Source organism: Meriones unguiculatus, chromosome 7 (genome assembly GCF_030254825.1).
Source record: "Meriones unguiculatus strain TT.TT164.6M chromosome 7, Bangor_MerUng_6.1, whole genome shotgun sequence".
NCBI classification, from domain to species: Eukaryota; Metazoa; Chordata; class Mammalia; order Rodentia; family Muridae; genus Meriones; species Meriones unguiculatus.
Window position 1 is genome coordinate 119491989 of NC_083355.1, and position 16472 is coordinate 119508460.

The 16472-nt window shown below is 50.5% G+C and overlaps 1 protein-coding gene and 1 non-coding gene across 5 annotated transcripts in view; both read left to right on the top strand.

Moving 5' to 3' along the window:
- Ptprn2 (protein tyrosine phosphatase receptor type N2) overlaps window positions 1-16472 on the top strand; it is a 695760-nt gene that overhangs the window by 74950 nt on the left and 604338 nt on the right. For 3 of the 4 annotated variants that reach the window (XM_060388289.1, XM_060388288.1, XM_060388286.1), the window contains exon 2: window positions 3367-3417. The exons of the other annotated variant lie outside the window; for it this stretch is intronic. In XM_060388289.1, coding sequence (XP_060244272.1) covers window positions 3367-3417 — 51 coding nt within the window. The remainder of the gene's footprint in view (window positions 1-3366; window positions 3418-16472) is intronic. 4 annotated transcript variants of the gene reach the window in all.
- LOC132655512 (U6 spliceosomal RNA) lies at window positions 8566-8667 on the top strand. Its single transcript, XR_009593315.1, has one exon. It is a non-coding gene; the product is annotated as a U6 spliceosomal RNA (small nuclear RNA).

Here is a 16472-nt window from a genome sequence, read left to right on the forward strand (position 1 = left end):
ATGCCTGTGTGTGCCCGTGTAGATACAAGTGCACGAACATGCATGAATACGCACAGGGTGAGTGTACATGGATGCACATATGCAGTGTGCGCATGTGCTTGTGTATACGTGTTATGCACACAGGTATGAGAGTGTATGTAAGATGTGTGCATATATATGTGTGAGTTCCTGTGTGTATGTGTGCATGTAGATCTAAGTGTATGTGTATGTACGAGCAGATGTGCATGTATGTGCACACATATGTGAATGTACATTAAGAGTGTGAATGTGTCTATGGCTATTTAAATGTCCATGTGTGTCCAGGCATGCACACATTACTCATTTAAGTGTATGTGTGTACACACATATGTGAATGTCCATGTGGCTGCATACCCATATGTACTCACGTCTACCTAAATGCAGGAATTCATGTAAGTGTGTGCGTGTGAACACCTGTGCGTGCTTTCATTGTGCACCGATGTGTGGGAGCCTAGCGGACGTAAAGTAGGAAGAATTCCCTGAGCTCCACGCCTGGCTCTGGGGTGTTCAGCCAAAGGAGCCATCTGAGAAGTTCTGAAAAGTGTTTTCATGGGAGAGTAGACAATGCGTTAGGACTGAGGAAAGGCAGGTGTTTTTGTTTAGTTGTTTTGTTTTGTTTCAGCACTGGAGACAGGATCCAGGGCTTCACCACTGAGCATGAACTCTGCCCTCAGCCCTGGGAACTGTCAAACTCGGGGTGCGGCAGTTTGAAGATGGCTCACAAGGGTGTTCTCTGTGGAGCAGCTGCTGCCTCAGGCTGACGGTTGGCTCTAGGTGTAGATTGTGGGCTGCCGACTGGCGGACTGGTGGGCTGCGCTCACCTGCAGGCCTGCCCCGGCCACGGTGTGCCTGGCCACGGCTGGGCGGAGCACAGTGAATGAACTAAGTGTCGCAGTTAAATTTTCGGCCTCAGCCACGCACCCCGCACCTCTGGGAATGTGTCACTTGAACTCTCGCTGCTTGGTTCCCTTCCCCGAGGTCTTTCTGAGGCCTGGGCTCATCAGGCCCCTGGATGATTCAGGCTGGGCGACACTAGGGCCAGGCTGCCTTGCTGTAGCCGGACTTACAGCGACACGTGGTACACATTCTGCTCTGTCTGTTCCGTCTGCTGTGAGTAAGGCAGACACGGGACGCCACGGAGAGTCGTCCTTCTTACGTGTTTTCTAGAGCGTCCCGGCATCTGCCACATCACGTGACAAACACAGCCCCTGACAGCTGTGCGCCTTTAGCTGTGCCTGTGACTCTGTCATCCTTTGGGCACTTGAGGACTGTGAGGTGCTAAGCAGAGCTGCATGCCCATTGCCATGCAGTGGGGGCTGGGGCCGAGTGGCGCACCCCATGCCTCAGCCTGTCTTCCAGCCCAGCTGCTCTGTCACCCCTGTGCCCTGGGAAGAGAGGCAGACTGGGCAGCTGGGAGTGTCCCGTGGCTTCTTTCTTCTGGACCGCAGTGAGAGAAATACTGACAGTCAGATGGGAACAGCCCTGAAGTAGACAGACACGGCCTTAATTTTACAGCTCACCATGCGGCCACCAGAGAAGCCACATGACCAGCACCCCAGGTCACTGCATTTGGGAGCCAGCTGCTTCCAGTTCTCACCTGCTGTGCCCCGTGGCCCTAAAAGTCCCAGCTCCCCTTCCGTTAAACACTCTCCTCCTCAGTGCTCACGGATGAAGGAGGGACCTGGGTGAGAGGAGGTTGTCGGCAGGGGCAGTGATGAGATGAGGCGGGGTTGCTTCATGGAAAAAGCGATTAACATTGATACGCTAAAAATGCGCTGAAGAAACGCAATACCGCTTTACATAAGATTATCATTATTTGGAGAGATGGGATCTCTTAGGGTAGAGACTGCTGTGATTGGCTTGTTAGTCTCGAGTGAAATTTGCACAGGGCTGACTGACTGCTGACTCAGCTCACCTGACTGTGCCCTCAGCGTTCTCTTAGGACAGTCAGGCACCTAAGCAAAGGACCCTGCCAGCAGTGGCTCTCTTCCGGTGTGTCCATAGGGTGGTCATAAGGATGAGAAGAGGCCACTGGCTCATGTGAGTCATGGGGCTGTGTGGCCTTTGTGCTGACCAATGCCGTCACACAGTCTGCGCAGCTGGGTTTGGCGTTCACCCGTGGGTGCTGAATGCCGTTGGTTGCTGCATCTGTAAGGATCTGTGCCAGCGCTTGTGTGAAGGAGTTAAGGGTTCAACTCCTTTCTAAGTAAAGGTTTTCTCTCAGTGTGTCAGCTGCCTTACACCCACTCACTCGGTCAGGCACAAGGGCGGCCGTGGAAGAATGGGCAGAAGGTCCAAAGGCCCCAAGAGCCTCATCCCCGAGGGTGGTGCACTCTTTAGTGGATAACCATTGAAGCTCGTGGCAGGACCGAGCAGGCCTCGTGTGCCATCACATGGACAGAGCTCACTGGCCTGGCCTCTGTGGAGGATACCATGGGGACTTTAGAGTGGGTCTTGGTTGACCAAATAAGTTTGACCATCTCTGGAAGGCATTAGGCTTTGTTGTTGAAAGACATGTACGTTCAGAGCACTCCTAGCTTCCGGGGGATCGAAATACGTCAGGGGGCAGGTGTGAATACAGCATTGTGCCTCTAAGGGCAGGGGGGTCATCTGAGTATAGAGGCCTCTCACGCCCCCCCTCCCCTGCCTACCCTCTCCATCCCTTCTCTGTGTGGCTATGGATTGCATATGGCTGCCCTGCTCCCTGCTGGGAGACTCAACGTCCCATTTCAAGGGAGGCTCCCAGGGTCTCTTCCAGCTGCAGGGAGAAGCCAGCACCTCTGTGTTTAGGGGAGAGTCCCTTCTGAATGCCTCCATCCTTCTGCCGCTCCTGCCTGTGCTTCCCTCCTCCGTCCTTGGCCACGGTGGGTACTGACAGTGCAGAGGCCTCCCGGAGCACATAACCGAGTCTCCATAGAGTCATGGCAGGGAAGGGCAGATGCAGGAGTCCCCTGTGCAAAGCTGTGTTAGGCCCAGAGGTCTGGCCCGTTTCTGACGTTGTGAACACTTCTGCCCCATGGTGCTGCTACCTGTGAGCTCAGCCTCAGGCTCCTGAACTTCCCTGGGTGGACAGCCCAGCAATGCTGTGTGTGAGGCTAGGCACCCACATACGAAGAGATGGCCACGCCCAGGACATGGGCTCTCTCTGATGTGACCTTGAAGGCACAGGACATGCCACAAATCCTCCTGATAGGCACGTTGGCCAGATCATACAGGAGTCTCTTACAGTGGCTTCAGGATGACCTGGTACCACCATGAAGAAGCACAGGGAAGGAGCTCGCATGGGGGTCTGCAGGCCTCAAGGGCCACCGACTGTCACTGACCCCTTCTCTTCTCTTTCTCATCCAGGTTGCTTATTTGAGGATGGCCTGTGTGGACCAGCAGAGGCCTGCGTAAACGGTGAGTGTGGATTCCACATGGGGTGCTGCTGAGGCTCTGGACCTGTCCCTTCTGCTGTGGCTTAGAGGGTGGCTTCCATACCTAGGTGGCTCTGTGTTCTGAAAGGGGCTGCAGGGCTGTTTGTTGTTGTATGCCATGGATGGAGAGAGAGCGCCCTTATGCACAGATGTGTGTCTGAGTGCCAGTCAGCCTCAGTGCCTGTATGCAGGGCTGGTTTCTAGAAGCTTTGCATAGGAGGCAGGGGCATTGTTGATGGTGGACTCTGGTGGTGAGCAGGAGAGTATGGGCGTGAGTCTAGTGAGTGGGCTCTCCTCAGTGCTGGCCCTCGTTGCCCTGCACACTCAGCCTGCGCTTGATGCCTGTGCGTTTTCTGTGTTCCTGTGTTGAGGCTGATCTCACAGGAAACCCGTCCTAGAGCCAGCTCCTCCAGGGGTTGGTGAGTGGCTGTCAACAGGGAGGGAGCTGCCCAAGGCCTTCTCAAACGGAGAAAACCTGTGTCTGTTTTATGGGTGTCAAGCTCTGAGCAGTTTGCTGTTTGAACTGGAGGAGGGGTGGAGACAGTGCTGGGAGGTCACAGTTGTGTGCTTCAGAGTGAGGCCCGGTGTATAGGGGCCTCTGGGAACCCATGGCACACTGGCAAAGCACACTGCGTTTCTACTTATCACACTGCCTGCCTCTCCCTTCAGGTTATGAGTGGGGAAGAGAAGCACCCTGCCCCTCCCGCTGCCGCTGCCACTGCCGCTGGTTCTTAGCGGGCGTGGGTGCCCCTGGCACTCGTGGTCCTGCCTAGCCACAGGTGCCCTATGGGCTGCTTGGTGTGCAGAGAAGGCACTAGCCTTGGGCACAGGCCTAGGGCAAGCTGTTCCTGGAGGGCGGGTGTCAATCTTTGTGCTGAAACACTAAGCCGAGCGCTTGTGGACGTGCAGAGGTCAGGAGTCTCAGGGTGGGAAGTTGTGCTTGTTTGTCTGAGCTGGCAGCAAGAGCCAGCAGGGAGGGACAGGAGCTGGCCCTGGGAAGGAAGGAAAGAGCGCAGATGCCAGCCGTCCCTAGCCCTGCTTCTTGCTTGCTTTCTGGGGGAAGATTTCTGTAGAGAATGTGACAGGCAGGGCCAGGACAGGTGTAGGTCCTGCCAGCCAGGCCACATGGCTGGCAGGACTCCAGACTCCTTGGGCTGTTCTTTGTACTTCTTTTTGGGAACTAGCGTTAAGTAGATTATCTTGTCAGCCTGGACCCACCAAGCTCTGATGATGAAGGACACAGGTGCATGTGTGCGTGTGTGTGTGTGTGTGTGTGTGTGTGTGTGTGTGTACACATGTACAAGCATGATGCTGTGCATTCAGTCTAACCAGAGACATAGCACTAATGACAACACAAACGACAGACACAACTGTCACCCTTCCCTCAGAAGTAAACAAGTCTGGAAGAGAGCCACAATCATTCTTTAGTTTATTTTCTTCCCTAATTCCAACTTGCCTTTCTAACCTTCAGAGATAGGCACATTATTAAGATAATAGCTTTCCATTCTTTGGGAAAGAAAAGCAATTTAAATGTAAATATAGATATTCAGGTCTTGGTGTGTGGGAATAGACAGTATTTGACACCTTTTTCTAGTGCAATTAGGTCTAGGAAATGGCAAGGCAGGCTGCCCAAGAGCTGCAAGCTGGGTGTTTGCTGTGGCTGACGGGAGTCATGAGAAGCATAACATCCTGTTGTTGCTGGCCTGGATTTACTGTTGTCATGGTGACTGTATAATTCAGTCTGCCAGCTGGTAGAGCAGAGAGGTGTGGCCAGGCTCAGTGAAGATGGACAGGTGGCCAAGGGCAGGGTGTGGCATGGGATCCAGGATGCCGGCATTCCTATGCGGGCTCTCTTTCCTCACCTCTCCTCTTCTTGGGATAGAGGCAGATTATGCATGTATAATTTTACTAGCTCATTTATACTGTTTAAATGCCTGTAGTACTTTTAAATAGAACAAAAAAACAAATAAAGTGCTTGATTGGAATGAGGTAACTTATAAAGAATGTCAAAAGCTAAACATAGTCAATTTATACCTGTTATTTAAAAAGGAGGAGAAGAAAAGCAAAGGGACACCAACGAGTTAGGGATAAAGCTCAGTGGCAGAGCCCTGCTTTATATGTAGAAGGCCCTGGGTTAGATTTTCACTACTATAAGAACAAGTAAACAAACACACCCACACAACTGTCACTATAGCAAAACAGGCATGAGCAGGAGTCTGGGGAAAGAGGAGGGGATGGGACATGGTTCTGTGCTGTGGAGAGACTGTGGCAGCTCATTAAAGTTGAGCATGGGTGTGACTCCGCAGTCCTGCTTGTGAGCATATGCCCCAAAGAACTGACAGGGAAGACTGGAAGAGGTCCATGGACACTGCAGAGTTTTCTACAACGTTCCCCAAATGGGACCAGTCAGAGAGTTTATCCTTTGGAAGGTGGCGAAAGGAAGCCTGGTCTGTAAGCAAGGGTTCCACTGACACGCAGACACTGTGTTCAGTAACATACGTCAACTACAGGAAAGACGTTCACTGGCTCCTAGGGGCCAGATTCAAAGACAGAGAGTTGATGGTGGGAGGCAGTTTCTGGACATTGGTGAGGGGCTTCAGTTCAGGAGATGGGAAAGTTCCAGAGATGCCCGTGTTGATGACTATGCAGTGTTGCTCTCAGAGCACTGAGGCACTGAGTCACATGCTTGAGCGTGATTGGGGTGGTAAGCGTCACAGCTTGAGCATGTTATTTATTTATTTTTATTTTATGTGCATTGGTGTTTGGCCTGCATGTATATCTCTGTGAGGGTGACAGACAGTTGTGAGCTGCCATGTGGGTGCTGGGAATTGAACCCGGGTCCTCTGGAAGAGCAGTCAGTGCTCTTAACAGCTGCGCCGTCTCTCCAGCCTATGAGTATATTATCATCTTTATGTATGTTAGCTTTTTATTGCTATGACAGCATAATCGAAAAAGGAACTCAAGCCGGCGGTGGTGGCTTACACCCTTAATCCCAGCACTTGGGAGGCAGAGGCAGGTGGTCTCTGTGATTTTGAGGACAGCCTGGTCTACAGAGTAAGTTTCAGGACAGCTGGGGCTACACAAAGAAACCCTGTCTAGAAAAACCAAAAAATTAGAAATAAATAAAAATAAAAAGGAAAAGAAAAGAAGGGAAATCTTATTTTGGCTTGTAGTTTTAGGGACTTTGGTTCATGGGAGTGGTTCTCAACCTGTGGGTCTCAAGTCCTTTGGCAAACCTCTATCTCCAAAAATATTTACATTGCATTCATAACGGTAGCAAAATTACAGTTATGAAATAAACAATTTTATGGTTGGGGGTCACCACACAACCAGGAACTGTATTAAAGAGTCTCAGCATTAGGAAGGCTGAAAACCACTGGCGCATGATCAGCTGTCTCTACTCTTAGCAGTATATGGAGGTGAAGAGGGTCCAGAACAGCAGAGCTGCCGCCTCACGGCAGATGGCAAACTGAGGGAGCCAGGAGCAAGGCATGCACTGCAAAAGCTGCCTCAGGGGGCCATTTTCCCCTACGAAGCCCGTATTTTTATTTCTACCACCTCTCAGTAATATCGTAACATTAGGAACATGTACATGGATCAACCCGCTGGTTGGGTCAGAGTCCTCAGGATCCAACCATTTCTCAGTGACTGAGGCTACCATATGGGACCAATTTTAAACACACATGCATTTGGGGTGACACTTCTTATCAAAATCACAATATCCCCACAATCAAAAGTATGGAAAAATATAAACTCTGATCATTAGAGGAAAAACTATAAAAGCGTTCTGAGTATTTTGCCGTCCTGAAGCGGGCTGCCGAAACAGTTTAGATTAATTATGTGGGATTCCTGAGTGTGGGAAAAATCTGCTTCAAAAGCCTTGGAAGTGGGTTTTCTTTTAGAACTAGTAACTCTGATGTGCATGTTTAAAAACTAGACACTGTGTCCTAAAAAGGAATTCCTTGAGTGAGAAAGAATTAAAGCAAAATAGCAAAGATTAGGGAAAAAATGCTTATGTTATGGTCACTGAGTCAATGCTTCATTGAGGTATCCTTGGACTCCAAAAGTCCTGACCTATAACCTGACTCATAAGATATACATTCCAGGAAAGTAATCTATGACCCAAAGTACTAAAGGAATCCTCCAGCTCAGAGAAGCCTTAGCAGTGATGACTATGTTAATTCCAGGCATTCTAGAGGCTGTATCGTTAATATTGTTTGTTTAGCTATGTATGAATGTTCTGCCTAATGTATGTCTGTGTGACACATACACGCAGTAGCCACAGAGGCCAGAAGACAGCCTCGGATCCTCCTAGTACAGGAGTCACAGATAATTGTGGGCCACTGTGAGGGTGCTGGGAACCAAACTCAGGTCCTCTGAAGGAGTAGTCAGTGTTTTGAACTGCTTAGCTATCTCTCCAGCCCCAGAAAATGCTTCTATTATCCATCCATCCATCCATCCATCTATCTATCTATCTATCTATCTATCTATCTATCTATCTATCTATCCATCCATCCATCCATCCATCCATCCATCTATCTATCTATCTATCTATCTATCTATCTATCTATCTATCTGTCACTTTTCTTGTTGCTGTACTCAAACATTCAACAAGAAGCAACTAGATGAAAAAGGGTTTATGGAGTGTGGCTCACCATTTAAAGTACAGTCCGCCAGGGCGAGGAGGGGGTGTCAGCAGGAGTGTGAGGTGGCTGGTCCCCATCCCATGGAATGGAGCTGCCTGAAGTCAGGGTAGTTCTCCCTACCTCAGTCTAGGAAGTCCGTTACGATGTGCCCAGAAGTCTGCTGTACAGGCGAGTCTAGATCTGGGTAAGCGGGCATTCAGCATTCACCACACACTTCTTTCTCATCCATGAGTCAGTTATCAGGCAGGAATCAGAAAGGGAGCATGGAGAGAGCTAACAGCCCCGAGTGCAGCGTCGTAAGAGGGAACCCATTTGATATGGTGGCGGCCATGTGGATGGCAAGGAAAGGGCTCAAAGACACGCCAAGCTATGGATCCTAAAAGAAAACCCAACACTTAATAATATGGGATTCCACTTTATGGATGCAAAACCAGACCAATGGGCACTTCCTTCTTAATAGTCAGGGTACTTAAAAAAATAGCCCTGTGTTCCCTTTGACAGCACACATGCTCAAATTGGAATGGTACAGAGAAGGTTAGCATGGCTCCTGTGCTAACATGTAAATTCATGAAGCCTTCTTCCATATTAAAAAAAGAAGAAAAGAAAACAGCCACCTCCGTAGTGGCCCTGTGCCACACAGGTGCTGAAAGTGCCAGCGTGCTGGGAGTGGAGGGCTTTGGAAAATTCCATCCAAAAGGTCACACTGACTGTTGGGCCATGCCTGGCTTTTGCTTCATTTGTATTCTGCCCTCAGCAAGCAGGGAGGGCCCTCAGCTGAAGGTATTTACTGAGGGAAGAGATGAAGGGCTGAGTGAGTCATCAGGAGAGTGTGAAAGGAGAATGAGAACTAGCACAGCTACATCAAGACTAACACGCAAGAAGCCAGTTAGCAGAGGAGGGCTGGAAGCCCTTCCCCACCCTGGTGTCCTCTCACAGAGCATGTACTGAACGCTGCCCTCAGAACCCACACAGGGTGAGAGAGGAGGGAAGCTAGGAAAGAGAATGCCTATGTGACTGCTCTTTGGGGGCTCACTAGCCCACTTCCATTCTTCGAGTGCTTTTTTTCTTTCTGAATAAGCTATTTCTATTCCAGGACTACCTTGAAAGGGTGTGACCTTTTCCACACTCTCCTCCTGGGGGCTGACAGGATTTCTACCTCAACTGTACTCTCTTTGCTCATAAACATTAATAAAATTGTCCTCCAGCCTCCTTTCGAGTCTTTTATTAACAAAAGTAAGAACCCCTTCAGAGACACCGTTTCCCTGGTAATAGAAATGTTTGTGTGCTGGGGTAGAAGAAATTATTTCTTTTGTCATTGTTAATGAAAAAGCACAACTCCCACCTTGGAATCAAAGGCAGTTTATTCTGGAACCTGATTTGTATGATCATGGCCCAGGTATATCGATTTAGGTTACCCCAATTTTATATCCCAGTGTGAAAGTAGTTCCATTGTTCTACAAGACAAAGAAAGTCGTAAGTTGAGGCCAGTTTATAATGCATTGGTGGGTACATCTGCAAGGCAGTTTCAACATGTTATCTGATGGCATTCTTTGCTTTTGAGTTGGTAGAAGCTACTGATCTGTTAAGTTAATAGGTTCCAAAGATGTGTATGTCACAGGATGTTAAGACTGAGGTGAGCAGAGACTGGCTGCCCACAGGACTGAAGCTAGCCCAGGATAGGGTAATTAGTCCCTCAGCCTGTAAATTTCAACATTTTCACATCGATGCAGCTCTGATCAGCCTGTCTTAAAGGCGCAGCTTCTTTCCAGGAATTCTTGTTGACGTCACCTCCATGTCTGGGTCATGGCTGAGACCAGTGTGCTAGGGGAAAAGTGATACGTTTATTTAATGGTAGCTTCACCTGGCTCAGCAGCCTTTAGCAGTGAACAAAGGCACAGGGAGTGCTGTACTTCATGGGGGACAAAGGTTCTGAGCTGCTGGTCCCAAGATGCATGGCCCATCACCCACTGCCTTGGTTTCCTGGTTCTTACAGGAAGTTAGAAAACAGGATTGGTTAAGGAAGATGCATCTCTTTACAGCATGGCTGGGCTGCAGAGAGAAAGCACATGTTTTCTCCGTTGCAACTGCAGAAAACCAGGAGACAAACCATAGATAATACCTTTCTGGGAAGGAGAAAGAGGTAGAGCGCTTAGGAACCAGAGATGAGGAAGAGGGTTGAGGAGGTAATGTGGGTGAATGTGAGCACAGCACAGTTGTCATTAGAACTATGGAGTGGGAGCCTGTGGCTTGCTAGCCCCAGCAGGGGAGATCACCCACTCCCAGTAAACACATTTAGAGGACAAATTGTGATGGTTCATATTACCTGTAAACATAAAAGGATTTAGGATTCCCCTGGTACACAAATGTTTGTGTCTATAGTTTCAGGAAAGTTTAACTGAGGAGGAGGAAGAGGCCCACCCTAAATGTTCATGGCTCTGTTTCATGGGCTGGAGTCTCGGACTGAGAAAAAGAACCTGGGCCCCAGTGTTCATCCCTCCCAGAGTCCTGACTGTGCCCAAGCCCCTGTCAGCCTGCCTCCCAGGATGAACTGTATCCATATATGGGGGCTTCACAGATGTTGTTCTCACACAGGGCGAGGGTTCAATCCTTAGTGCTCACCTTGCGGCTAATGGCCTTCTGTAAAACTCGAGTTGCAGGGATCCAGTGCCCTCTTTTGACTTCTGTGGGGGTACCAGGCATGCATGCAGTCTGCAGACATGGACAGACATGTGAGCAAAACGCTCGCACAGAGACAATGAAATAAATAAATCTAAAAATCAGTGAATGAAACCCAGCCCTTTCCTTTAAGCTGCTTTTATCAGGTTTTTGGCCACAGCAATAAGAAAAGTAACCAATTCACCCCTCAGACCAGCACAGAAGGGAAACCAGCTTGCTGAATGTCCTTCAGGGAACATACAGCTGGGTAACTAGGGCTTGCCTGCTGTGTGAGGCCGTGGTCTGGGAGGGAGCTGGGGGCTGGGCCTGGGGTGGCTCCCCATTCTGGAGAACTGCCTGTTTGGTTAAGGTGGCTTTCTTTGTGTGCACTTATTCCTGCCCATGAACGAAGGCCGTCCAGCCTGGTGGTGTGAGGTCCCGGAGGGCAGTATGAGTCACTGCACCAATTTCCAGCTCTCAGTCTTTGCTGTGCAAATATAAAAGGGCCTTCCTGGTTAGTTTGGTCCTGGGCAAAGGCTCTGGCTCTAGAGTGCAGCGGTGCAGTGTCTGATCATAGCACTTCCTGGTGGCAGTTTGGATCATGCTTATGAGAATTCCCTGTTCACTTTTCTGGTTTCCTTTTAATGGCCTTCCCACCATGAACAGGGAAAGTTAAGGACAAGGACTTATTTTTGTGCCTTCAGCCAAAGAACCGACATAGAGAGGAGGGACTCTAGCCTCTCATCCTGTATTCAGTTCCTTGGGGCCTGTCCTAGTTAGGGGCACTGTGCAGTGATAAAAAGCCATGGCCAAAAGCAACATGGGGAGGAAAGGGTTTGTCTTGCGTATACTTTCACACTATGGTGCATCGCCAGAGGAAGCCAGGCCAGGAACCTGGAGGCAGGAGCTGATGTGGAAGCCACGGAAGAGTGCTGCTGACTGGCTCCAGCATCACCCACAGTGGGCTGGGCCCCCCCCATCAATCATTAATTAAGAGAATGCCCCACAGGCCTGCCTACAGTCCGTTCTCACAGAAGCGTTCTTATAAAAGCACTCCTACTGGCGCCCAGAGTAAATTGATTATCTTTGAGGTGAGAGGTGTTTGTGTCAACATTAGAATAAAACAAGGGGTTTCATTGTGACATTTTCCTGCAAATGTATCATTATGAATTGGGGACTTAAAGCTGCTTTTGTTAAAACAGAGTAAGGAAAAAAAAATTGAGAAGCTTTTCTCAATTGAGGTTTTCTCCTCTCAGGCGACTTGTGTCAAGTTGACATAAAACTAGCCAGTGCCGGGCCCAAGTGAGGAGTCATGCATTTTGACAACAGCAGCGTTAAGTCCCCATTTCATGATGGCGTATCTGTACAAAAATGACAACGAAACCCATTGTTTTATGCTAATGTTGACACCAACAGCTGTCACTGATAGTTTATTCTGGGCTCAAACCTGGCGACACTGGCCTCAAAGCCCAGATCCACGTTCCCTAAACGCCGTGTTCCAATGGTAACACCTCCAGATGTGTTTCGTTCTCATTTTTATTTTTGTTTTATGTGTGTGGGTGTTTTATCTGCATGGGCTCCTGTGCAGCACTGGTATTCCTGGTGCCCAGGAAGGCCATGGAGGCCAGAAGAGGGCGTCAGATTCTCTGGAACTGTAGTTGCGGGTGGTTGTCTGCTGCCATGTGGATGCCGAGAATCGAACCCAGGTCCTCTGGCAGAACAACCAGTGCTTTTAACCGCCGAGGCACCTCTCTAGCTCCCTGTTTTATGAAGTTTTTATTGGAATGGAGTAAAGAGAGTCATCAATCAAGATAGTTTTCAAATATATTGCTGAAACCATCAGGTGGGTTTGTTACCTCGAAGGGGAGGATGTCATGACGTGGGCTTTGGGTCAGCGAGAGCCAGTGCTCTTCTGGCATGTTCCCAGAAGCCTTGCTTGGTGGTCACAGGAAGTTAGGGCCTACACAGGGGTAGCTCTGGAGGGGCTGAAGATCAAGAGAGGTTGTCGCCAGCCTCTGGACCTGCAGTGTTCTCACCTCCACAACCAGATTCTCTTAGCAGTCTATCAGCTTTCCAGGGTCTTTAATGTGGGGGGCAGGGAAAGCCCTCCCCCCACACCTCCTCAGGAACCTCAGTTCATATTAACTAAAAACAAAACACAGAACAGGACTGGGTAGATGGCTTTGTGGATAGAGAACTTTTATACAAGCATGGGATCCCAGAACCCATTTAACAGCTGGACACAGCAGATCATCCAGTAACTCTGGGGTGTGTGTGTGGTGGGAAGAGAGACAGAAGGATCCCAGAGGCTTGCTGCGCAGCCAGTCTTGCTGAAACAGCAAACTTCAGGCTCACTGAGAGCCCTTGCCTCAAGAATAAATAAATAGATGATAAATAAAAAAGGTGGAGAAATGAGGAAAACATCCCAGTGACAACCTTTAATTTCTACATGTGCTCACTAGGTAAGCGGGCTTTCACATGTGTGTCTAACGCACACACACACACGCACACACACACACACACACACACACAGACAGAGAGAGAAAGAGAGATTGAACAGAGGGCAGACATTGTACAGGCCGGATGTACGTTGGTTTAAGGAGCCCCTCCCACTTCACATGTGAGATGTTGCCTCCATTTTTAGCATGGAGGGCATGCTATATTTTGCAGGTTGTGTGTATAGAGACAGGGTTTTGTGTTTTGCTGTTTTACTTTTCAGCAGAGCGAGTCTGAGGGGGTGGTGGGTGTAAAGTCTCCGTGTGTTCGCAGGGTTCCTTGTCTTGGGTCCATCCTTCTGGTGGACATGCAGCAGACACTGTTTGCACCTTTTCTTTGCCAGTCAGCTTCAAGCCTGACGAGCAAACATCTTTTAAGAGAAAAGGGTGAGCATCTGATGGTAGAGTGAGAGGCACGGGTGTTTTTCCTTGAGTCCAGATTCTCCCTCTGTTCCTCCAGGGCTCCGGCCGTTCTCGGCCTGGAATCACTGTGATGCTCCTGGACCTCCAGTAAGCTGGGGCTCAGTGAGGTGTGTGCCCAAAGGGCACAGGGAGCCCACAGCTGGAAGACAGTGGATGCAGCTTCAGTGTGAGGAAACCTGGGGCACGCTTCTGCTGTTCGCCCAAATGTCGATGTTTGGGGCAGTGTGCTCTGAACCCTGTCAGCATAGCTATCGCGCGCAGCTTCCGAGAGCATGTTCCAGAATCGCTCAAGAAAAGCTCAGGAGTGAGACATTTGTGATCTCCAAGGCCATAGACTTGGAATCCTTGGCTGACAAATGGCTTCCCTGAAGGTCCTGTCCCTGTCTCTTCAACAGGTCTCTGAAATTTTGTTAGTTACGTTAGTTTCTGTTGAGGAAATGGTTCCCATGTCCTCAGAACCTGGAAACCCATCCAACTGTTGTCTTATAAACAGCTAGTAATCTCAGAATGCCAAATGTTGCTACCATGGCCTTCCACCATGATGCCAGGGCAGTGATGGAGCCGTGGCAGCAGTCCCCAGAGCCTGCTGGAAAAGCCGCACAGAGCTGTGCATGAGGCAGCCTCAGGACTCAAGGCTGCATGCCTGCCGGGCTGCAGGCACCTCCTGATCACCCAGAAGAGATCTGATTGCTGCACTCAACCTCTGTCTCAAGCCGACTGTGCTTCTCCACGGCCTCTCGGTTGTCAAATTAAAATTTCTTATGATTTATTTTTTTCCCAGTAAAACAGTTGCTCTGGCTGCAGTACTCTGGATAACCCGCTCAGTCCCATGAGCAGCCAACAGACCCAGCTGTGGCTGGTAAATGGGAAAATGAGAAGGAACAGGCACCCTGAGGGCGCTCCATCCCTGCAGCCTCAAGACAGCTTGCAGGAGAGTCGGGGCAAGGTGACCCTGCTCCTTCTGCGCGGGCACACACGGCCTCTTAACGGGCTGCTCAGGGCCTGTCGGGGCCTCTGAGGACACACGTGACCACAAGTGTTGCTCACGTTGATGCCAAGTCCTCACACACACTTCCCAGGCTAGGAGGCAGATCCGTGAGTCAGGGCCCGAATCCTCTGCATGAAGTTTACGTGTGATCTGTCCCCTCTCAGACCTGTGCTCTTCCACTCAGTGCCCCAGCAGGCTGCACACATATGCACATATCCATGGTGTGGGTAGATGGGGGCTCGCTCTCCCCCCTCAGGAGCTCGGTCCATACGAGGTCCCTTACACACCAGGGCCCCATGCAGCAGGCCGTGAGCGCGACAGAGCAGAAGGTGATGTGAGAAAGTGAGGCGCGGAGTGACTTTCTGTCTGTGTTAACCGGCATGGCACGGCGCCAAGAGTTGCGGTAGCCATTTTCCTTGAGTTTGTGACAAAATAACCAGGAAGAGCAATGTGAAGGGGGAAGCTTACTGTGGCCCGTGGTGCAGGAGGCAGTGCCCATGCTGGGAAGCCCCGTGCCAGGCTCTCCCCAGGCGCTGTGCAGTCCAGCTCAACGTAGGAGGGGTGCCTCACCCCCACAGAGGTGAATTCTGAGGGCGGGACTCCCTGTCCTCCGGTTACTCGTGGGAGGCAGCCAGCACGTTAGAAAACAGGCATGGACCCGGCCAAGGCTCTGTTCCCTGTCGCTGGAACTTCGGTGGACTACACTTTGACACACTCATTTTAGGAGTAACGCTGGTCTCCACCTTGCCCTGTGGGTATCCTGTCCTTTCTGCTTCCCTTCCTGCTGTTTACCCTTGAGGAGAGGGAGGCCTGTGTGAAAGCACTGATCACCAGTGAGGCAGCAGGGAAGGGCAGGGCTGCCTCTGGGGGCACATCCTCTCCCACCAGACACCCCTTGTCTGCAGAGAGCCAGCGGAGAGGAGGCCCTGGGGCCTGGGCCACTTAACTACCCCACAGTGGGCATGTCTGATCTGTTCTCAGTGAAGCCAGGGGCAGGTCTGTAAATGTACCAGAAGATGCTTCTTGGGGGGCTGGTACCTGACCACCTGGGGCAGAAGCCCGTGACCCTGCCCCACCCCAGACTGATGTCCTTGCCCAGGTACCATGGCCTTCGTGGCCCCCTTCTGCCCACCTCTGCCCCTTTCCTCGACCAGCTCAGACAGGCAGAATGTGGTCAGGTCCTTCAGTCTGTCCTGCCTGTCCTTCAGTTAGTGTTGGCTGTGGTGCGCGGAGCAACCTGGCTGGGGCTGCTCATGCTCTGTGACAGGAAGGCTCTTCTGCAGCCGCTGGGCGGCAGGCCTGTTCCCAAGCGTGTGGAGCAGCATGCGTGTAGAAGAGCCATGGTATTGGGGTTCCAGTGATTTCTGCTTATGGGTCCCCTTTATGGTGAACCTAGCTTCTTGGAGTTCTGTTCCTGACAGGAGAAGGCAGTAAGGCTGGTCTTTGTGGAAAGGAAAGCGTCAGTCATCAGTACGTTCTCCTTCAGGAGTATCCCGAACAACTTAAAATCGAGTTATGCAAACGTGGGCCTGTGCTCTCACGCAGAGGGAAGATGTCTGCTGTGTGCCCCGGCAGACTGTCTCAGGTGACACCAGTCGCTGCTTCCTGGTGTTACAGACCTGGGGTTCACTCGCTGGTCCCTGTGGCTCCTGTCCCCTTCTCAGCAGAGGCCTGAAGAGCCCAGGTGTGAGACGTAGGATTAGAGCAGCACTGGTGTGACCACTAACCCATTCCACTCCCAAATTTCAATTAATCAGACTCAGAAAGGGGTGGAAATTAATTACTGAATTAAGCCATGTGAAGCTAAGTCTAATTTGGCATATTAACTGGA